General features: G+C 31.5%; 1 protein-coding gene across 9 annotated transcripts in view; it reads right to left on the bottom strand.

Annotated features, from left to right (window-relative positions):
• Positions 1-8,110: 8,110 nt before the first annotated feature.
• Positions 8,111-19,318, bottom strand: part of LOC134718859 (uncharacterized) — a 90,686-nt gene continuing 79,478 nt past the window's right edge. For all 9 annotated transcript variants that reach the window (XM_063581671.1, XM_063581677.1, XM_063581676.1 and 6 more), the window contains 4 exons: positions 19,061-19,284; positions 17,235-17,304; positions 15,873-16,031; positions 8,111-13,802 (listed from right to left, as the gene is read on the bottom strand). In XM_063581671.1, coding sequence (XP_063437741.1) covers positions 15,906-16,031; positions 17,235-17,304; positions 19,061-19,284 — 420 coding nt within the window. In that variant the 3' untranslated portion in view covers positions 8,111-13,802; positions 15,873-15,905. The remainder of the gene's footprint in view (positions 13,803-15,872; positions 16,032-17,234; positions 17,305-19,060; positions 19,285-19,318) is intronic.

The raw sequence follows: 19,318 nt of genomic DNA, 5'->3' as shown, positions 1-19,318 counted from the left end.
TACACACTTTTAGCTATTTCGTTGTTAGGTTATTTTCCGGTACGTCTAAACACTGCTAAGGACTCCTTAGTGCACTAAGGATTAAACAGTGTCACTAAGGACTAGAAGGAGTGTTGTAATATGTATTATTTTCACATATTATGTTAAAGATTGATAATTAATGCATAAGTTATTTTCGACGTATGAGTTTGAATACATCCCATAGGTATCTTTCGCCTCTCTTTCATCGTTAATATTACATGATGTAACGGGAATTAAAGAAACACACGGAAAGCATTGCAGTACATATAATGATGTAACATAAGATATGGAGCATAGAAAGGAGACATGTTGCACATATGTAGACGAAACTGCAAAAAAAACGCAAATAACCAAAAGAAGCAATGAATCGTCTTTACAACATATTTTAAAACGAGAAAACAACCGATAAAACACAAACAGGAAGATCGACATTGTTTTCTACAATTTCAACACACAGGTGCAAAATGTCGATCTGTAAATCGTTCCGAACTATCCATAATAAACACTTAATTCATTATTAATAACTTTCATATGAAATAACTAACCAAATGATGAATCCCAGGTTCATCGTACAAATGAACCATTACTGCATTCGATATATCGAAGACATGATGTCTTTGTGCGAGCGCTTCTTGCGTACCCTTCATTACGCCAACGAAACACCACAAAGCTGAGTCTCTTTAGAGGGAGAATGGATTAAAATCACCTTTTGTCATGTCTATTTACTGTACGAAATTGATCAATATGCTATAGTATTTATTCAGTCAGAGTTTGGTTTAACCGTTTATATGGTTCGTTAATTTTTCACATGGTATTGTGTCAATAACTTGAGTTTAAATGCTTTCAAAATCACAAAACCATACGAAATTAAATCCATAAAAAGTATATCTATATGTAAAAATATGTCGTCACTTGTAAATTTCTCAGAATATGTTTTACGGCAGATGTGTCTGTCTTTTTAATGTAAACAGCAGGTAAAGAAAAAGTTAAATCACAAAAATACTGATTTCCGAGGAAAATTCGAAACGGAAAGTCATTAATTATATTGCTAAATCAAAAGCTGAAACACATCAAACGACTGCACATGGTTAACAACTGTCATATTCCTGACTGGGTACAGGCATTTTCGTATGTAGAAAATGGTGGATTAAACGTTAAACCTGGTTTTATAACTAGCTAAAGCTCTCACTTGTATGAAAGTCGTGTCAAATTTCATTACATTGACAACGATGTGTAAAGCAAGTATAGGTATGCGTTTTTACAAGTTTGTATTTCAGTTCATGAATTGTATGCAATATAAAAAATGAGGAGATGTGGTAAGATTGCCAATTAGACAATTTCTGTTGAGAATAATTCTGATACGCCTTGTCGGTCAAATTAAGATTGTATACGTCTTGCAAATGTTGGAATAAAAAAATAGATGCATTTTAGATTTACGACAGTGCAGAGCTTGAGCGTCTTTGTTTTGGTTAAGAATGTTCTTTTATTATAAATGAATTTTGAAGCATATCTAAAGACTTTCTGAACATTGATATGGTTTAAATTTAAAGGAACTGTACCGGTCCTGCCTTTTTAGGCATATCGTTGGTCGCGCATGCAGTCTTTAACTTTCTGTATTTTTTTGTTGGTTGTTTTATTTGTGTCTGCCTGGTTTTTTTTTGCTTTTTTTTTTTAGATATTGGTGATTTCTGTCTCTTTTGTTTCTTACAACAGAAGCACCATGTATCTTGAGATATAATGCATTCCTTTATATACTGTTGTTGTTAAATTTATGTTACATTTAATGATAATCTTGAGACAATGGCAATATTACTGGATAATCTGTTTGCCTCTCATAAAGTGATATTTCATAAGAAATGAGTTTTTAAGGTCTTCAAACTTGTGATTCCTATCACCTTCTTTGAACAGCATTACACGGCCACTTTTCTTAATAGGACAAAATAGAGAATGAAAATTGGAAATATGTAGAGACAACAACCCGACCAAAGAGCAGATGACAATTGAAGGCCAACAATACGTCTTCAACGCAGCTAGAAAATTCCGCACCCCGATGTGGCCTCAGTTGGACCTAAATTAAAATGTGTACTAATTCAGTGAATATTGCTGGCATACTAAACTCAAAACCATATAAGGGAACTAAACTTAAAAAAAAAAAAAAAAAAAAGACTAACAAACATTGGACAAGCGCAAAAATGCGGCGGGGATAAACATGTTTTGTGAGATCTCAACCCTCCTTTACTTTTTGCCAATGTAGAATAAAGAAACACACAACAAGACGCACAGCAAACCTCAATTTAAAAGAAGTCCGAGTATATATACGATGTCAGAATAGTTAACAAAAGATACTAATCAAAATGACAATGATACATAAATTAACAAAGGACTATTAGCATTTACTGACATACCAGCTCCAGACCTCAAATGAACTGATTGAAAGATTATGACTTTATCATATGAAAAAAATGCACATTCCCTCCAGTTATGGGTTTAGTATCGTACCATCATAAACTAATTGAGAAGAACATAACCCGTGTCACGCCAACAACTTGTTTCAAAATGAATGTGTTTGTTTCAAATGGAAAGACCCTATGAGTGTCCTCAATAGATATAATACGATGTGGTGTGTTCCATTGAGACAACTCTCCATCCAAGTCACAATTTGTGAAAGTAAACTCAGCATATAGTATAGGTCAAAGTACGGTCTTCAACACGGAGCTCTAGCTCACATCGAACAGCAAGCTAAAAAGGTCCCAAAATGACTAGTTAAAACCATTCAAATGGAAAATCTAACGTTCTATAATCTATATAAAAAAACACAAGAAACGAGAGACTCTTGCGACCACATCAACAAACGACAACTATACTGAAACATCAAATTCCTGAACAAATGCAGCGGGTTTAAACGTTTTAATAGGTGCCAACCTTCGCCCTCATCTGAAACAATAGTGTAACAATGTATGTGTTCCAGACCATATGAGTATTTGGACCGTACGCGTACGGTCCGGACCGTATACGTATACGCGTACGGTCCAGCTGATCATACATGTTTTGTGATCATATGGGTTAAATTTAAACAAACATTTATCAAAATCTTGATTTTTAGTTATACAAATTGTTTTTATTACAAAATAGATGGATAAAGTGAATAAGCGAACAATTGAAATTAAATATTTCTTTAAGTGTATATCCGTTAATTCTATTTTGTTACTCTGGCCAAAGGTGACACTTGTTTTCTAATAAGAATATCGTTTGTTTTTTTTACATTTACAGTCATGTTTTGTTAATGCATGTTCCTTTGCGTAGGCATTTCTTTTGTAAAGTTCATAAATATTCTAAAACAATTCCTCCCACATTATGTTTACTTCCGATAACTTCAATTTCAATGATAATAAGTTACTGAGCTGCAATATAACGAATTACTGGCCTGCAAAATACAGGAGATTAACAGATTTAATAAGCGTGATCTTTTTAAATAGTTAAAATATTAAGTTTTTGTGTCAAATGCTGTTGAACTTTTTATATTAATTGGAGATATACATGTAAGTTATGTTGATCTGTTATATACATTTGTATCTAATAAACTCGACCAACTTCTTAATATCAGTCCGACCGTACGCGTACGGTCCAAATACTCATACGATCTGGAACATATACAATACCCTAAAACAGTATTTATGGCATATTATCGTCTTCCAAAAAGTTCGCATCACTAAGCTCGGCATATTTTTTAAAATACTGAAACTTACTCACAGCCCCACCCCCTCCATTTCACAAACCCAGGACCCCCTGATGCATACAGGCGGTCCATGCTGTGTTTTTTAAAAAAGTCATGATTTATCAAAATAAAATCTGAATACATATCCAAAGTCAAACATTTTCAATATTATCCTAGATTTTAATGAAATGAGACTTTGTTATGGCAATGCTAGAAACCGTAATATAATTAGTCCACTGATTTCAAAATATTCAATACAAATCTCGCGCAAGCTTTTTGATAAAATAAAAACCGTTATGTTTTTGATATGTTTTCGCTCACTTATTAATTAAATTCAGAAATATAGTGTACTGTAACTAATAGGTAACGACATGGCATATTTATTCACCCAATATGTAATGTTTAAATATTTCATAGGCATGTCACGCTATTTTGTAATATTTACTACAACAGTTTTAAACATATTGATCAAACATTTTCACCTGTTTCCATATTTCGTGTCGCGATTGATATTGTGTAATTAATATTTCTTAAAATCACTTATCCATGAAAAATACAACATGTCGCTCAAGTATTGCTAGCCTGATAACTGCTGCTGTTGTAACATGTCGTGAAAACAAGCATATACAAAGCTAAAAGAGAGACAAAAGACATTCATCCTTCATTTCTCTATTTTTTATTTTTTTATTCGTGTTTTCTATATTCTTTACATCATACCTTCCTATTATTTTCTGTTCTTTATATTTTAACTTAACACTCTCTATTCTTTATTTGTATGTCCCGTCTTTACGACTTATTTTTTTCTATCTGTGCGTCCGTTCGTCCGTCCGTCCACCTGTCCCGCTTCGGGTTTAATTTTTTAGTAATGGATTTTTTTTTTATTGAAGTTGAAGTCCAATCAACTTGAAACTTAGTACACTTGTTCCCTGTGATGTGATTAAAATTTTAATAGCAAATTAGAGTTTTTACTCCAATATTACGGTCTACTGAACATAGAAAATGAAAGTGCGAGTGGGGCATCCATGTTTACTATGGGCACATTATTGTTTGGCCTATTTTTGATATTTTTGTCCCTTAGTTTGAACTGTACGCAAATTATTCCCGTGCTTTGTCTGTTTTGATGAAGATGCTATTTTATTTAGCAAAACAATACCGGTATACGCCAGTTTGAGCGACACACGCAAGCGCTTGTCTCTGATTTATTTGTTACATTTGAACCCTAGTATTAAGGTGTATAAGGTTTTTTATGCATCAGTGTCTGTGGCGACAGAGCATTTCAAGCACAATATTTTTCGTCGAAAATAATTGGATTATAATTCTATGGTGAATGTTTTATTCATATTAAAAGTATAATATAACTGTCTTTTTAATGCAGAAGTTGAATAAATATGAAGGCAATATCCTTTGATAAAAATTAATAAAGAATTAACTGATTTAGATATTTCATTATTGATATTTTATACTAGTACATATTATTTTGTATGGAACCCTGTACATCCGAGTGGACGAATGGAATGTACCTTTAATAGCTAGGCCTTTTACCAGAGTAGATATTAGTACCTTAGCTAACCCTGATCAATCAATACGTCAGACAATGGAACACTGTACAGCAGAGTGGTTGGTTGTATTTTCACTAAGCCCTGACTTATCAATCATTTCATAATAAAATGGAACACCACACCAAAGTGGGTGATTGTATTTTCACCAGCCCTGATCAGTCAATCAATTCACCAGACAATAGAGGACTGTTTACCAGAGTGGGAGCTAGTACTTAATCCAGGCTTGATCAGTATCAATTCGGCATACAGTGGTTCACTGTACACCAGCACGGTTGATTGTACCTTAGCAAGGCCTGATCATGCATCAATTTATTAGAGAAAAAAACACTGTACACTAGAACGGGTGATTGTACTTTCACTAACCCTGATCAGCCAATCAATCCATCTGACAAAGAAACACTGTACACCAAAATGGGTGCTTGCACTTTCACTAGCCCTGATCAGCCAATCAATCCATCTGACAAAGGAAAACTGTACACCAGAATGGGTGCTTATACTTTTACAAGCCTTTATTAGCCAATCAATCAATCAGACAAAGGAACACTGTACACTAGAACGGGTGATTGTACTTTCATTATCCTGATCAGTCAATCCATCCATCTGACAAAGGAAAATTGTACACCAGAATGGGTGCTTATACTTTTACAAGCCTTTATTAGCCAATCAATCAATCAGACAAAGGAACACTGTACACTAGAACGGGTTATTGTACTTACACTAGCCCTGATCAGTCAATCAATCAATCAGACAAAGGAACACTGTTTACCAGAACGGGTGATTGTACTTTCACTAGCCCTAATTAGCCAATCAATTTATTAGACAAAGGAACACTGTACACTAGAACGGGTGATTGTACTTTCACTAGCCCTGATCAGTCAATAAATTCATCAGACAAAGGAACACTGTACACCAGAACGAGTAATTGTACTTTCACTAGCCCTAATTAGCCAATCAATCCATCAGACAAAGGAACACTGTACACTAGAACGGGTGATTGTACTTTCACTAGCCCTAATTAGCCAACCAATCCATCAGACAAAGGAACACTGTACACCAGAACGGGTGCTTGTACTTTCATTATCCTGATCAGTCAATCAATCCATCTGGCAAAGGAACACTGTACACCAGAATTGGTGCTTGTACTTTCACTAGGCCTGACCAGTCAATCCATTAGACAAAGGAAAACTGTACACCAGAATGGGTGCTTGTACTTTCATTATCCTAATTAGCCAATCAATCCATCAGACAAAGGAACACTGTACACCAGAATGGGTGCTTGTACTTTCACTAGCCCTTATCAGCCAATCAATCCATCTGGCAAAGGAACACTGTACACCAGAACGGGTGACTACTCTCACTAGCCCTGATCAGTCAATCAATCCGTCTGACAAAGGAAAACTGTACACCAGAATTGCTGCTTGTACTTTCACTAGCCATGATCAGCCAATCAATTCATCAGACAAAGGAACATTGTACACCAGAACGTGTGCTTGTACTTTCACTAGCTCTCATCAGCCAAACAATTTATTAGACAATGGAACACTGTACACTAGAACTGGTGTTTAAACTTTCCCTAGCCCTGATCAGCCAATTAATTTATTAGACAAAGGAACACTCACGGTACACTAGGGAGAGTGCTTGTATATCTAATGGGTTTATAAGCCAACTACTCCTCTCTGAGGGCCCTGCTGTGAATAACATGTGGTTAACATTTGTATCTTTATCATGGGAAATGAGGTTGTCAACTGAAACCAAAGTGTTTGACCTCAACCTTTGACTCAGGAAGTTGTACATACATGATGACACCTCCTGAATGTTGGTTAATATACATGTCATGTATATCCTATGAAATAATAATGGTTCTCTAGATATAGAGGGGATACAATATGTTGCAGATGGCAGACAGACAGACAGACTGATAACTATAGGACAACCACTGTGGGCCCTTATAAATTCAGAGAGAGTGGAAGCTTGATCATATGTAAAAACCTAGGAGTATTTATGAAATTTGCCACAACCATCAATTAAGGAAGGTTATTATGTATTTTTTTAAATGTGGTGAATTTGATGTTTTAAATATTTCAATTAGTTGAATAAAACATGGCATAATCTTTATAATGCAAATACAAATATACAAATCTTTTTAAGTGTCACCTTATCCAGACAATTTATTCTTCAAACGGTAAGTTTCTTAATGTTTAGAGCAGATGCAAGACCGACCGTGCAAGGGCTGTATAGCCAGTCAAGGTCGTTAAAAACTTCCATTTGTTGCAGATGCAAGAAATACCAATTTTCAAATCTTTTGATTAAATCCGACTGTTGCATTTTAATGTTGTGTCGTTTGTTTTCTCTTATCAGTTTTGAGATATTAAGATAAGACGTGCCACGGTACTTGTTTATCCCAAATTCATGTATTTGGTTTAGATGTTATATGTGTTATTCTCGTGGGATTTTGTCTGATGCTTGGTCAGTTTCTGTGTGTGTTGCGTTTCGGTGTTGTGTCATTGTTCTCCTCTTATATTTAATGCGTTTCCCTCGGTTTTAGTTTGTTACCCCGATTTTGTTTTTTGTCCATGGATTTCTGAGTTTTGAACAGTGGTATACTACTGTTGCCTTTATTCATCCCCTTACACTAGATGCAAGCTGGTTCTCGTGATATAAAACTTTTGAAAGAATAAATTATAAAAGTGACCAATCACAATTTAGACTTCCCTATTGTGACTTGGATGGAGAGTTGTCTCATTGGCACTTATACCACATCTTCTTATATCTATCTTCATCAATATATGGCAAACAAAGATAAAATAAACACATATAAATGGAGACATCTGCTGATTTATTTCAGATATAAACAGTCACGAACTCTGTCATTGTCATAGTAACAGCAAAAGACCATTTGACCTTCAACAACCAATCAAAACTAATACAAAGGATCATGTGATTAAAAGAAAGTTACATTACAGTTTATCAGATTGATTTTTTCAAGCTAAAATTGGTCAAAAGTAAAAGATATGTGTGTCAAAAGTTCGACTTATACTTGCATACTATATGGCACTTTTAACCTTTGTTGAAGGTCAGAAGGTCAAATGCATAAATTAAAATTGTCTTGAGCAAAAGTAACATTGCACAATCTTTCTGAATGCCACTGGCAAGGAAAAAAAACTATTACAAAATTTGAATGTATTAAATAATGGCCAAAAGTAAATTTAATTTTAGTTGAATTAGGAGTTTTACATCACTCTAATAACAATTGATATTGAATTGATTTTCTACAAATCGGAACTAATAGTACAACAACCTGAACCTTGCACATCTAGTGCTTTGTAAATTGAACAAAAATATCAAAATACAAAAAACATATACAGAAATCTGAATATATGGAAGTAAACATTCGAAAACATAGGTATTGAACCTCTAATAAGTATATTTTGGCCGAATAAATTACAAAAAGATTATATTTAAAAAATTTAAGTAGCATTGCCAGGGAAATTTCCACAATAAAAAAACACCATGTCACCATGGTGACCTGGGAGTGGATGTTTTACAATAAAATGACCATGTAACCATCACACATCTACAATTTACAATCACACAGCTAAATAATTTAGTCTCTGACCAGAGAATCAACAACTAACTATACAGAACTACTGATGAACATTTTGGTTGTGTACAGACAGTCAAACTGCATAAATATAATGCCCTAGAAAAGAAAGGGGAACGAAACATATATAATGTGTTCAAATATGAAATCAGGACCCATGACTAAGTGTTGAGTTAAATTTTTAGTTTACCTACACCATTACAGATTTGGCTTAAATGATGCATTTCAAAATCAAAGTCCATTTTGTTCATTGTGAATTGCATGTTTGAGGGTATACTAGTGTAGGCTAATATAATTTGTTAACAAATGGTTAGAATCTTGTGAAAAGTTTACTTGAATTGTTAACAAGTGTATATATATACTGTCTGTACACATCCAAATTCAATTGTTACTATAAATAGATTTCCTATTTACATGATATTTCAGACTATATATAAAAGAGGTCAAGGAATTTATTTCTTTAAAGTTTTGATTAGTTAATTCATTTAGTCACAAATCATCTAATTTACATAATTTTTATCTTAATCCATTTATTAAATATTTATAAACAAATTATCACAGGCTACTAACTATTTTACCCATATTACTGTACGTTTCTAATCTGTACTTTAATTGTCTTTAATCTGTACAGTCAATTGTCTTTAATCTGTACAGTCAATTGTCTTATCATAAAAACATATTAGTGATTTGTATAGTCAATTTTCTTTATTAGGAAGAAACTTAATTAGATAATTTTAATAAAAGAGCATCCTGAAGCTGATCTCGATATTAATAAAAATTAAATATTCCAAATTTTAAAAAAAAAATTTCAATTACATTATTCGTTTTTACCATTATAAAAGATTTTAGTAAGAAATTATTTTTAATAAAATACTAGCATGATACTCTTTCAATAGAAATACATAACTCTCTTCTATGGAGCTAATAAAGTTAAAATTTTAACTAACATTGGAAACCTTCAACATATATTTCATTATATTAGAATTGATATAAATTAACAAATCCATGTCCACAGTTTATCAAATAAATATTGCTTTGTAATTAGACAATTAGTAAAATTATTATAGAAATCATTGGAAAATTATATTTATAAAATGTCCTAAATATTGCACAGATATATTGTTAATTCTACCTTAACCAAAAAATTTAATAAGAAATAAGTAAAACAAGGGAACTCAATAAAACATAAGAAAAAAGGCCTTGAATATATGATATTGCTTTCATTTTTACCCTGTATCAAGAATATTTTTGTTAGTTTTATGAAAATGACATATTATTTTCAACTAAAAAAATAGAACACAAATTTTGTACAGCAGTTTGGAAAAAACAACAGAAAAGCTTTGTTCTTGAAAAAAATTCTGAGTATTACTTATCTTAATACTGTTTTATAAGCTATACTTAAATTGTCTACCCTTATTAATAAGATATCATTCCTATAACTTGTTTGCAGTTATAGTTATTTCAATTAAAAAGACATAGAAACAAGTACTGCTTGGATTCAGTAGATTTTGGTATGAAGATGTATTGTATTTATCTATTTGAATGAAAAACAAGAAATTTACTGAGCAGACTTTAAATGAATTATTATTGGTGAACTAAATTGAATAATGAAAACAATACTGTTAACTGAAGCACTTTCTTTGTCAAATTCTCCCAATGTTTAGTTCTTTTTCTCCTAACCTAAATATCAGCTTTGTTTAAGTAAGGCATAGCCTGTACCCATTTTTCAGAAGTAAATAATAAAAAAACAGTAACTATTTTCTAAAACCAAACATATTCCTCTCCCATGAAAAAGAAATCACCTATTAACCAACACAACAAACAAAAAATGGGGCACCAAAAGGGATGATCAAATTCTGCTTAATCCCACTTTTCATTAAACACAGATAAAATAAAAACCTGTTTAGGAATTGTTTTCCAATATGCATAAGAGGTCTAACAATATTTAACAGTGTCACATGAAAAGTAGGTTATTGCTGTTTATTTATCAGACAAAACTTCATTGTAAACATAAAATATGACTAAAATAATATGCTACTAAACATGACACTACAACTTAGTATGGATTTCATATATTGAGGCCCTAGAAGGGATATAAATACTGAGTAATACAAAAAGCTTATAACCCTCCTTTCACGAACCCCACCAATGGCAATTTCTTTCTCTTGAGACAGAAAAGCAAACAAAAACTGTAAGATTTTGGGGTCCAACAAAGGATAAATATACAAAATAATAATTCAATATTTGATTATATTACAAGCAATGTCAATCACCTTATGTTGACCTCAATGAGCAAAATAAATAATAAAGCAAAAAATGAAAATAATTCTCTACAAAACACTATATTGCTTCTATTTGAAAACAATTTCATAATGAAGAGTTTCATCAATTTAATTCTATCATCTAAATATTCTTTTCATGAAAAAAGTATAAAAAGACATGTAACACATTTAATATTTACAAATAATTTCAGCTCTCTTAACAATTCATCTTGCTTGTTTGTTTGTTCTTGATTAGAGAAAAACTCTTTGTAAATTGTCAGATTAACAGCAATATTTAATTCATTTTTATACTACACTAACTGTAGAGTTAATTTGATATAAATCAAAGGGAGGTAATTGTCATTTCTCACAATTACAAGGGAGACTATTCAATTTATCGTAAAGACAGCTGAAATTCATTTCACACACAAAACACTTACACAGCACTATATATGGTTGCCTCCATTATACATTTTAAACAAAACAACAAATTGTAAACAACATTTGCATAAAAAGTTTGATGTTTTTTCGTCAACACATATAATATTAGAACAATTAACAATAATAGCATTGGAAATTATTACAAGTGGAATGTCATTGAAAAAAAATGTCAATTTCAAAGCATTTGTTCGAAGGGAATACTTCAAAAAATGTACAAAAAATGGGGGACCATTTAAAAAAAATGATGAGATGCTTAAATTGGTCCTGTTGTTCATCACGTCATAGGCTGGAATTTCAAACTCCTGAACAATTTACATTGTCAATTCAAATATAGATAATTAATAGATTAAAATCTAATAATTGAAGGAATTTTTATTGACTTTTAGCACAACCAAAACAGAGAATATTATTAACACAGATACACAATTTGCATATTAAAAAGATGAAAAGTATTCGTTGTCATGGTTTCGGATTAATAATAAATGAGTTTTTCAATCTACCAAAATTTTTGTTAACTATTTCAAACTCCTTAATGGTAAACAATCTATTTTTTTTAAACAAAATTAAAACTAAATAAATTTTTATTCATATTCATTATTCTTACAGAACACATCGAAATTTTCAAATTTGACTGAATACTTTATAAAATCTAGATTATACTTTTTTGTGTATGGTACAAGAGGTTAACTGTAATTTACAGCTCCTCGTGTGATTAAAAATTTACATTTTGAATAAAAAACAAAACAAAATCCCTGAATTGTTCTGATTATTTGAAGAATTGCACACAGTTTGTATTACAACTCACATCTTAAGCAATTCCTCAATATTACCCAGAATGCATTAGATTCATAAACGGTGAATTCCTCACTACATCAATGCATAAAACACCGCCAAGGATCTGTGCAATCATTAAAATTAAAAGGCATAATAACTGTTCGTTTGAATATAGATATGCCCCTGCAGTGAAGATATGTTGAAGAAATGATTGGACGGAAAAAGAGCTAATCAAAACTCTTTACTAATTATGTAATATCAATAACAAATCATGAGACTATTACTAAGGTAGCTCACTTGAACATTTATTTTTTAATTCAATTCGATAATCTTCTTTCTAAATTTGATCTCCCCAGGTATATTTTTTGTTCCGATTTTTTTTTTTTTTTAATTGGTCTTAATTTAGTTGAATATTAAACAAAGTGAAAAAAACACAGAAATTTATTTGAAATATCATGTTTTGCGCATGGCTTCCAAAATAGACAATAATGGAAAATTAATATCTGAACCAGATGTTCTGGTTTTGTGTACTTAAAACTTCACCTGAACTGACCTCAAAAAATAAATATTCAAGGAATAACAGAGACAAAAAATAACATGATTTAAATATGAAAATGAAGCTAGTTAATCAAGGATTGTGATTGGCTATTGAAAATGTGTCAATTTAGTGAATTAATCTATCTTACTTATGTGATGATTATAAGGTGAAATATTATTCATATTTTTTTTTATCTTTTTTTTATTTTTTTCTGATGTGTTTAAAGAAGTGTTTTCAAATTCTTTTTAAAGTGGTATGTTTTTTGACAAGCAATATTTTGTATTGCCAAAAAAAAATCACCAAATAAACTTTCTACAAAAAATAACCCATCGAAGGTCACTTTTTAACCTTTAACCTTTGGTTGTGTTGGAATATTTAGTGGGTCATCCAAAGTGTGTTATGTATATAAATATGTGAGTAAAAGGAAAAGTGGGGTAAATATCAATAAGACAGTTACCAAGCAAATCTTGTGTTCTTTTTCGTAGCCAATCACAATCCTTCGATACATAGCTAAACACTAAAACAAATAAACAAATAATCAATACACAATATTCAATATCAACATAAAAACCAGAAAAAATGGTTTCAACAAATTTCATGCATATTTTATATAAATAGCTAAATCACTATATATAGATATATACTTATTATAATATAATACAAAAAAAAATCACTGAACTATTCATTAACAACCATTGAATTAACAAATAAATAAGTTATCTCCCTTTTATTACAGGAAATTGTCATCAGTTCTGTCTCCTTGGTAACCATGAAGATGTCCAATCATTAAGCAGAATAGTTGTGTCCATGGTGACCAATGAGATCATAACACTGAGGTGGGTGAAATGGTGGTATGACCAGGTACCATCATAGGAACCTCTTGATTTGTACCCTGAAAACAATATGATATTTCTATTTAGTATTATTGTCATATAAAACAGATGAGTAAAACATTACTTGGAACTATGACCCACATAACTCTGAACCAGTATCTGATTCTCTCCACAACCAAACTCATGAAATGACTGGTACAGTAGTGATTACATTTTTTTGGAAGGCTGTAGATGATAAGAACGTAAAAAAAATAAAGTAAATTCAGAAATTTTCACTAAGATTATTTTTGCAACAGGAAAAGTTTGTACAAAAAAAACAAGTCTTTTATATTTTGAATGCGCTATACCAATGCAGCATTTCTAAATTCCAAAATTTAAACTATTACTTTTCAAACGTCACAATTCTAAAATGCACTAAAAATTGTCTGAATTTACAGTATATATCAGTTAAAAAATCTACTACTCCAATCTCGGACTAACACATTGTCTGTTAGTTGCAGCTCCAATTCATTAAATATAAAGTTTTTTCTTTTGAATATTTTTGTGGTATACAAAAATTTCAGGGTATTGTCTTGAAGTATGTTGTTGGTTGAAAGACAATGTTTTTTTATGCATACTAGGAAACATAATATTTCCATTCAAGCTGGTTGGTTTATAAAAACATTTTTATATATTCACATGTATACATATGGTTAAAAGAATAACTGCTTTGTGCGTCTGCCCATGCTTTAATGTTACTGCATAGTGAAAAACAAAAGGTAGGAAAATAGAAACAAAATCTACATAGAGTTTTGAAATGTTCAATATGATTGGTTATCAGCTTTATGAGATGTTTTTCATTAATCTGATTGGCAGTGCTGTATCAAATCACCTACTCATGCAGTGATCATGTGATTTACACTACTGGGGTCAAAATAGGGGAGACAATGTGATACACAACATACTAAATTATATGTGCTGATAAAAATAACTGAATAAACACATAATAAAAGTCAAGTTTTGGGTGACGAAAATATTTATAGAAAAAAATATCTGCACATGCTCAAATCATTATGGTGTCCTAATCTGGTATTTTTTTAGTTTAAAATGGTTCTTTCTCTATCTGTTGGTGCATGGGGACACTTATACTTATCAAAATTGTTCTTCGGTACAATTTGTAAAATCTGATAGCATTGAAACACATAAGACAGACAAATAATTAAGAAATAAACATGAAACAATGACAACCTATGAAGAACTTAATTCAGATATGCAGGTTTTAGAATTTTTTTTATTGAAACACTCTGGTTCTCTCTCTTAAAAAGGGAAAGGAAAAGGTATGTATAAGGGCTAATGAAAAATTATAATTTCCGCAATTTACTATTTTTTAAACATAAAATAACGAGTCAAATGTCAGTACGAAATCAAGAATTATGAGCAACTTTCTTATCAATAATTGCTGTCATATTTATTGGTTGATTTTTTGTTGAAATCTTGGGAGTTATCCTATGATTCTAAATGAATTTTGAACTCACACATGCTTTGACAATAAATAAATATAAATTTGTGCCATTTGATTGAAAAACTTCTTTGAATTACCTCCCTTTTAACAGTACTGTGAAAAAAAAGAGTTTAGATTGATCAATTCAAGGACGTATAATAAATAAAAAAACATATATTTTAGGGTACTTGTTTTCAAAGAAAAAAATCTGAACAACTGTTTATTATTTCAAAATAAGATGAAAAATGAAAAAAGAGGGAAGAACCAGCACAACTTTGGACACCATCTGCAAAGAAAGAAAAGGGGAGCTATAACATCTATAAAAAGTTTGTGAAACATGCTGCAGGAAGCTATGATCTGTTTGTGAACTGCATAAAAATGTGAAGCTACTTTGTTATATAGAATATAAAATTCAAATTTCCTTTCAATTAGACCAAGGAAATAATAGGATTTTATTAGTAGATCATGTGCATTGTTTATAGAGAAAGAATAAAAACACGTCCCTGCTACATTCAGGTGTTGATTGGACTTTTTGTTATCATCGACTTTATTCAGTTTATCTCCCAAATTATTCCCCTTTGTAAATTGTCTCCCCTTTTTCGGACTCCATTTTCTAGCTACAGCCAGAGGATTTATAAATTGTTCTTACTTGTTTAATTGGGTTGTTACCATAGTAACAGTGTTAAAGTCCACTCACCACCTCACCCATCTTATTTTTTGCATATTCAATACGTATTCCTCCTCTATCAGAGGAGAGGAGAACAAAACCCTGTAGTCTATTCAATGCTTCTGTTGCTTGTTTTAAATCCTGGAATAAAATGTAAATTAAATTTTCATTGGGTCTTGCATTACTTGTTTCTGTCTGACCCATCTGAGATGATTTAGGGGCACTGCATTCTGTCTAACTGTACAATTTACTTCCATTGCATGAATGCAATCACATTGAGGCAATATAAGTTAATCCGAAACTTGAGGCTCATTTAGAAATTTTATTTCTTCTATACTTTTTTTCTCAGTAGATTCCAAATAGACAGCCTTTTTTCCAGTTGACTCAAGGGATACAAACATTGACCAACTCATGAACTGCAACAGGAAAGCTTTGGTTCCAGGTAGTTCTAGGTAAAGGGATGATTTTGTGGGGGAATTTAAGGCAATAAAAAATATCTTGAAATTTAATCTCTATTATCCACCTTGTAGACAATTTATTTACTGAGATATTTTGACAGTGCAAATGATCTGAATCCTCTGGTTGAAGAAAACTAGCATGTGACATGATTGACTGGCAATGTGATCTAATTTGAAAGTCATGTGATAAAATATGCAAATAAGAGCACATATAGGGGAGATAACACAGATTTCTGAAAAAAGTGTGTAAAGGCACTGAATATTTGTGATGACAGAAATAGGCAAAAAAAACAATTATCTAATGCTTGTTAACACGCTACAGTGCAAAGGTAGGGAACTTTTACAGCCAGACAAAAATAAATATGCAGTGATGCTAAGAATATATAGGCACCAAACAAATCCTGCTGTCGATGCTGAGTGACAAATATAGATGACATGCTAGGTTGTGAATAACATTGATATAATTGATTAAAGTAAATGGCAATTAGCACATTTTACTTTTTTACACCAACAAGGTTGAAATCGTTTGGTTTTATGTGTTATTTTTAATTAAAAGTTTGTATTTTTTTTCTTACTGTTTCCTGATTTTGAAATTGATTTTGAAAATAAACTCTTTCAGATTTCTACCTTATGAACTAGCCTGGTATTTTGTTTGTTTGATTTACAGCCTGTGGTTTTGTGTTTATTCAAATAACAATGTTGACAAAACATTCCTCTTAACAAATCGTCTGGTATTCCATATTTGGAAAATGTAGAACTCTTTCTTTTATGCATTTTTTATATGGAATTAACAATGTTTGCTGTTAGTTGTAAGATGTGTTCAAATATAACCGTATATTGATGACTTTTAAGGACTAAAACTTACAGCGCTTTTCTTTTAACTTACCTGAAACTCTACAAATGCCACTGGTGAACCTCCTTTATTATGCATTCTTAGCCGGTTGAAACCCTGAAAACTACAAGAAAAAAACAAAACTTTGAAATATTGAAAAAAAAAATCTTAGTATAAAGGCAATATGAATTCACTACACCAATTCACCAAAGCGACTATATTTTTGTGAGGGTTTGATTAACTTCTAAACCTTATAATAATCCTAAGGATGTAGTATTTGATGTTTATCTTCTTCTTGCAGTCATTATCTTTTTTCTTTGGAATTTACTTAAATTTTTATGTATCTTTTCTTTAAAGTGTAATGAAACTTTCAGAGTTTTATTTTCTTGAACCATCTTCAATCTGACAACTGTTTTAAACAGAGAGTATTCAACTGCGACTTTATATATATACAAAAATTACATAAGATTTTTCAGTGTGATACATGTGCATGCAACAAATAATGCATTTACATATCATTATAATCTTGTTTTAAATTAGTTAAACATTATGCCATGTGGTCTTGTCAAACACTTTCATATTGCATGAAAACAGGTTACTACTATCTTGGAAGCAGTGTCGTCAGTGGTACATAGTGAAATATAATAAATATCGTAGAATAGCTGTAAATTCATTCTATAATTGTAAATTCTATATGCTGCCTTGTACAACATCAAACGGATTTAAAAAGAAGCAATACTACTGATTTTGTCATATATAGGGTGTAATGCATAGAGAGTGAAAATTATTTCTGGAAAAAAAACTATGTAGGTATGTCAATCCCAGATAAGTGAGAAATAATCTATACTAATATATTAGTACTAGCATCCTTGAAAATCTATATGTTTACTCTTGTTTTTTGTTATTATTTCACAAGTTTTGTTTCAAAATCAAAACATTAACATCTATTTCACAACTTTTGCCTGGAAATTAAAATATTAACATCATTCATTTTTCAAGTTTATTTTTTCTTCTAAAAATGACATTGCCAAAATATGCTGGTAAGTTGGAAGTACTTGCCATAACAAAGGTAGATTTTATAAGCGCTTTTTTTATTGATATATTTTTTAGTATGAATACTGCCATAACATGTGATTTTGATAATTAAACATTCAGACATACCAAGCATTAACGTGAAGTCCATCCCTCAATATTTGAAGAAGAAAAAAAAGAGATAAAAAATTCTTTTTCAAATATGTTTTCAAAGAATTGCCATTTTCAAAGATGCTATGAAAAGATCCAAAATCACTTCAGGCAGAGGCAGGGTAACATTGCAGGATCAGTATACAAGATTCAGAGGTGAAATAAAATTAAACCTAACACCTCCCAAACTTTTTTTAAGAGAGAGATGATTTAAGAAAAATGGTGAAAAGAACAAACAAAATATAGCATGTGCCAGTTCAAACAAAGCAAATTTCACTATAACAACAATATTAATAAATATGTACCGGTAGGGTTAAATTTAATCAAAAACTATAAAAAAAAAAAACAAAAAAAAAAACAATCCTTTGGGAGACTGATGATAAACCACTACATGAATATGAATTGGTTCTATGATTTGACAATTGACACAAATTCAAACAAATTTCTGATTGAGAGCGGATGATTTACATCTGTTGGACACCAACAAACCCTTGTTGAAAATATCAGGATTCAACATACAATACCGGTCTAAAATAAGAAGATGAACAAAATCATCCAACACAAGAGTAACAAAACCACAAATCCTACAAAATTAATGGAGACCATGAGAGAATGAAGTACTTTGAACTCTGACCTCTACCAAATGCCTGAAGTGACTTGGACCATGTTAGTGGCCCAAAGATGGCCAGTGAACTAACCTGCTAAACAAGTCCTTAAGCTCCTGCTCAGATGAAAATTGACCAAGATTGGCCACAAAGAGCGTGGAGCACGGTGCATTTTGCTGCATCAGTGGCGAACTCGACGTCGAGGGGGTGCTCATCGTGCTAATTGGGCTAGTTAAAATAGGCGTGGCTGCTAATGGCGGATGTGGCAAGGCAGCTGATACGGCCGTATGGGGTGCTACAACTGCTGGGTGATGTATCTGTTAATAAACATAGACCCGTGATTCCAGTGAT

The sequence above is a fragment of the Mytilus trossulus genome, chromosome 5 (assembly GCF_036588685.1).
Source record: "Mytilus trossulus isolate FHL-02 chromosome 5, PNRI_Mtr1.1.1.hap1, whole genome shotgun sequence".
NCBI lineage: Eukaryota > Metazoa > Mollusca > Bivalvia > Mytilida > Mytilidae > Mytilus > Mytilus trossulus.
Note: the sequence above shows the minus strand (reverse complement) of the source record. Positions and strands in the feature narration are given on the sequence as shown.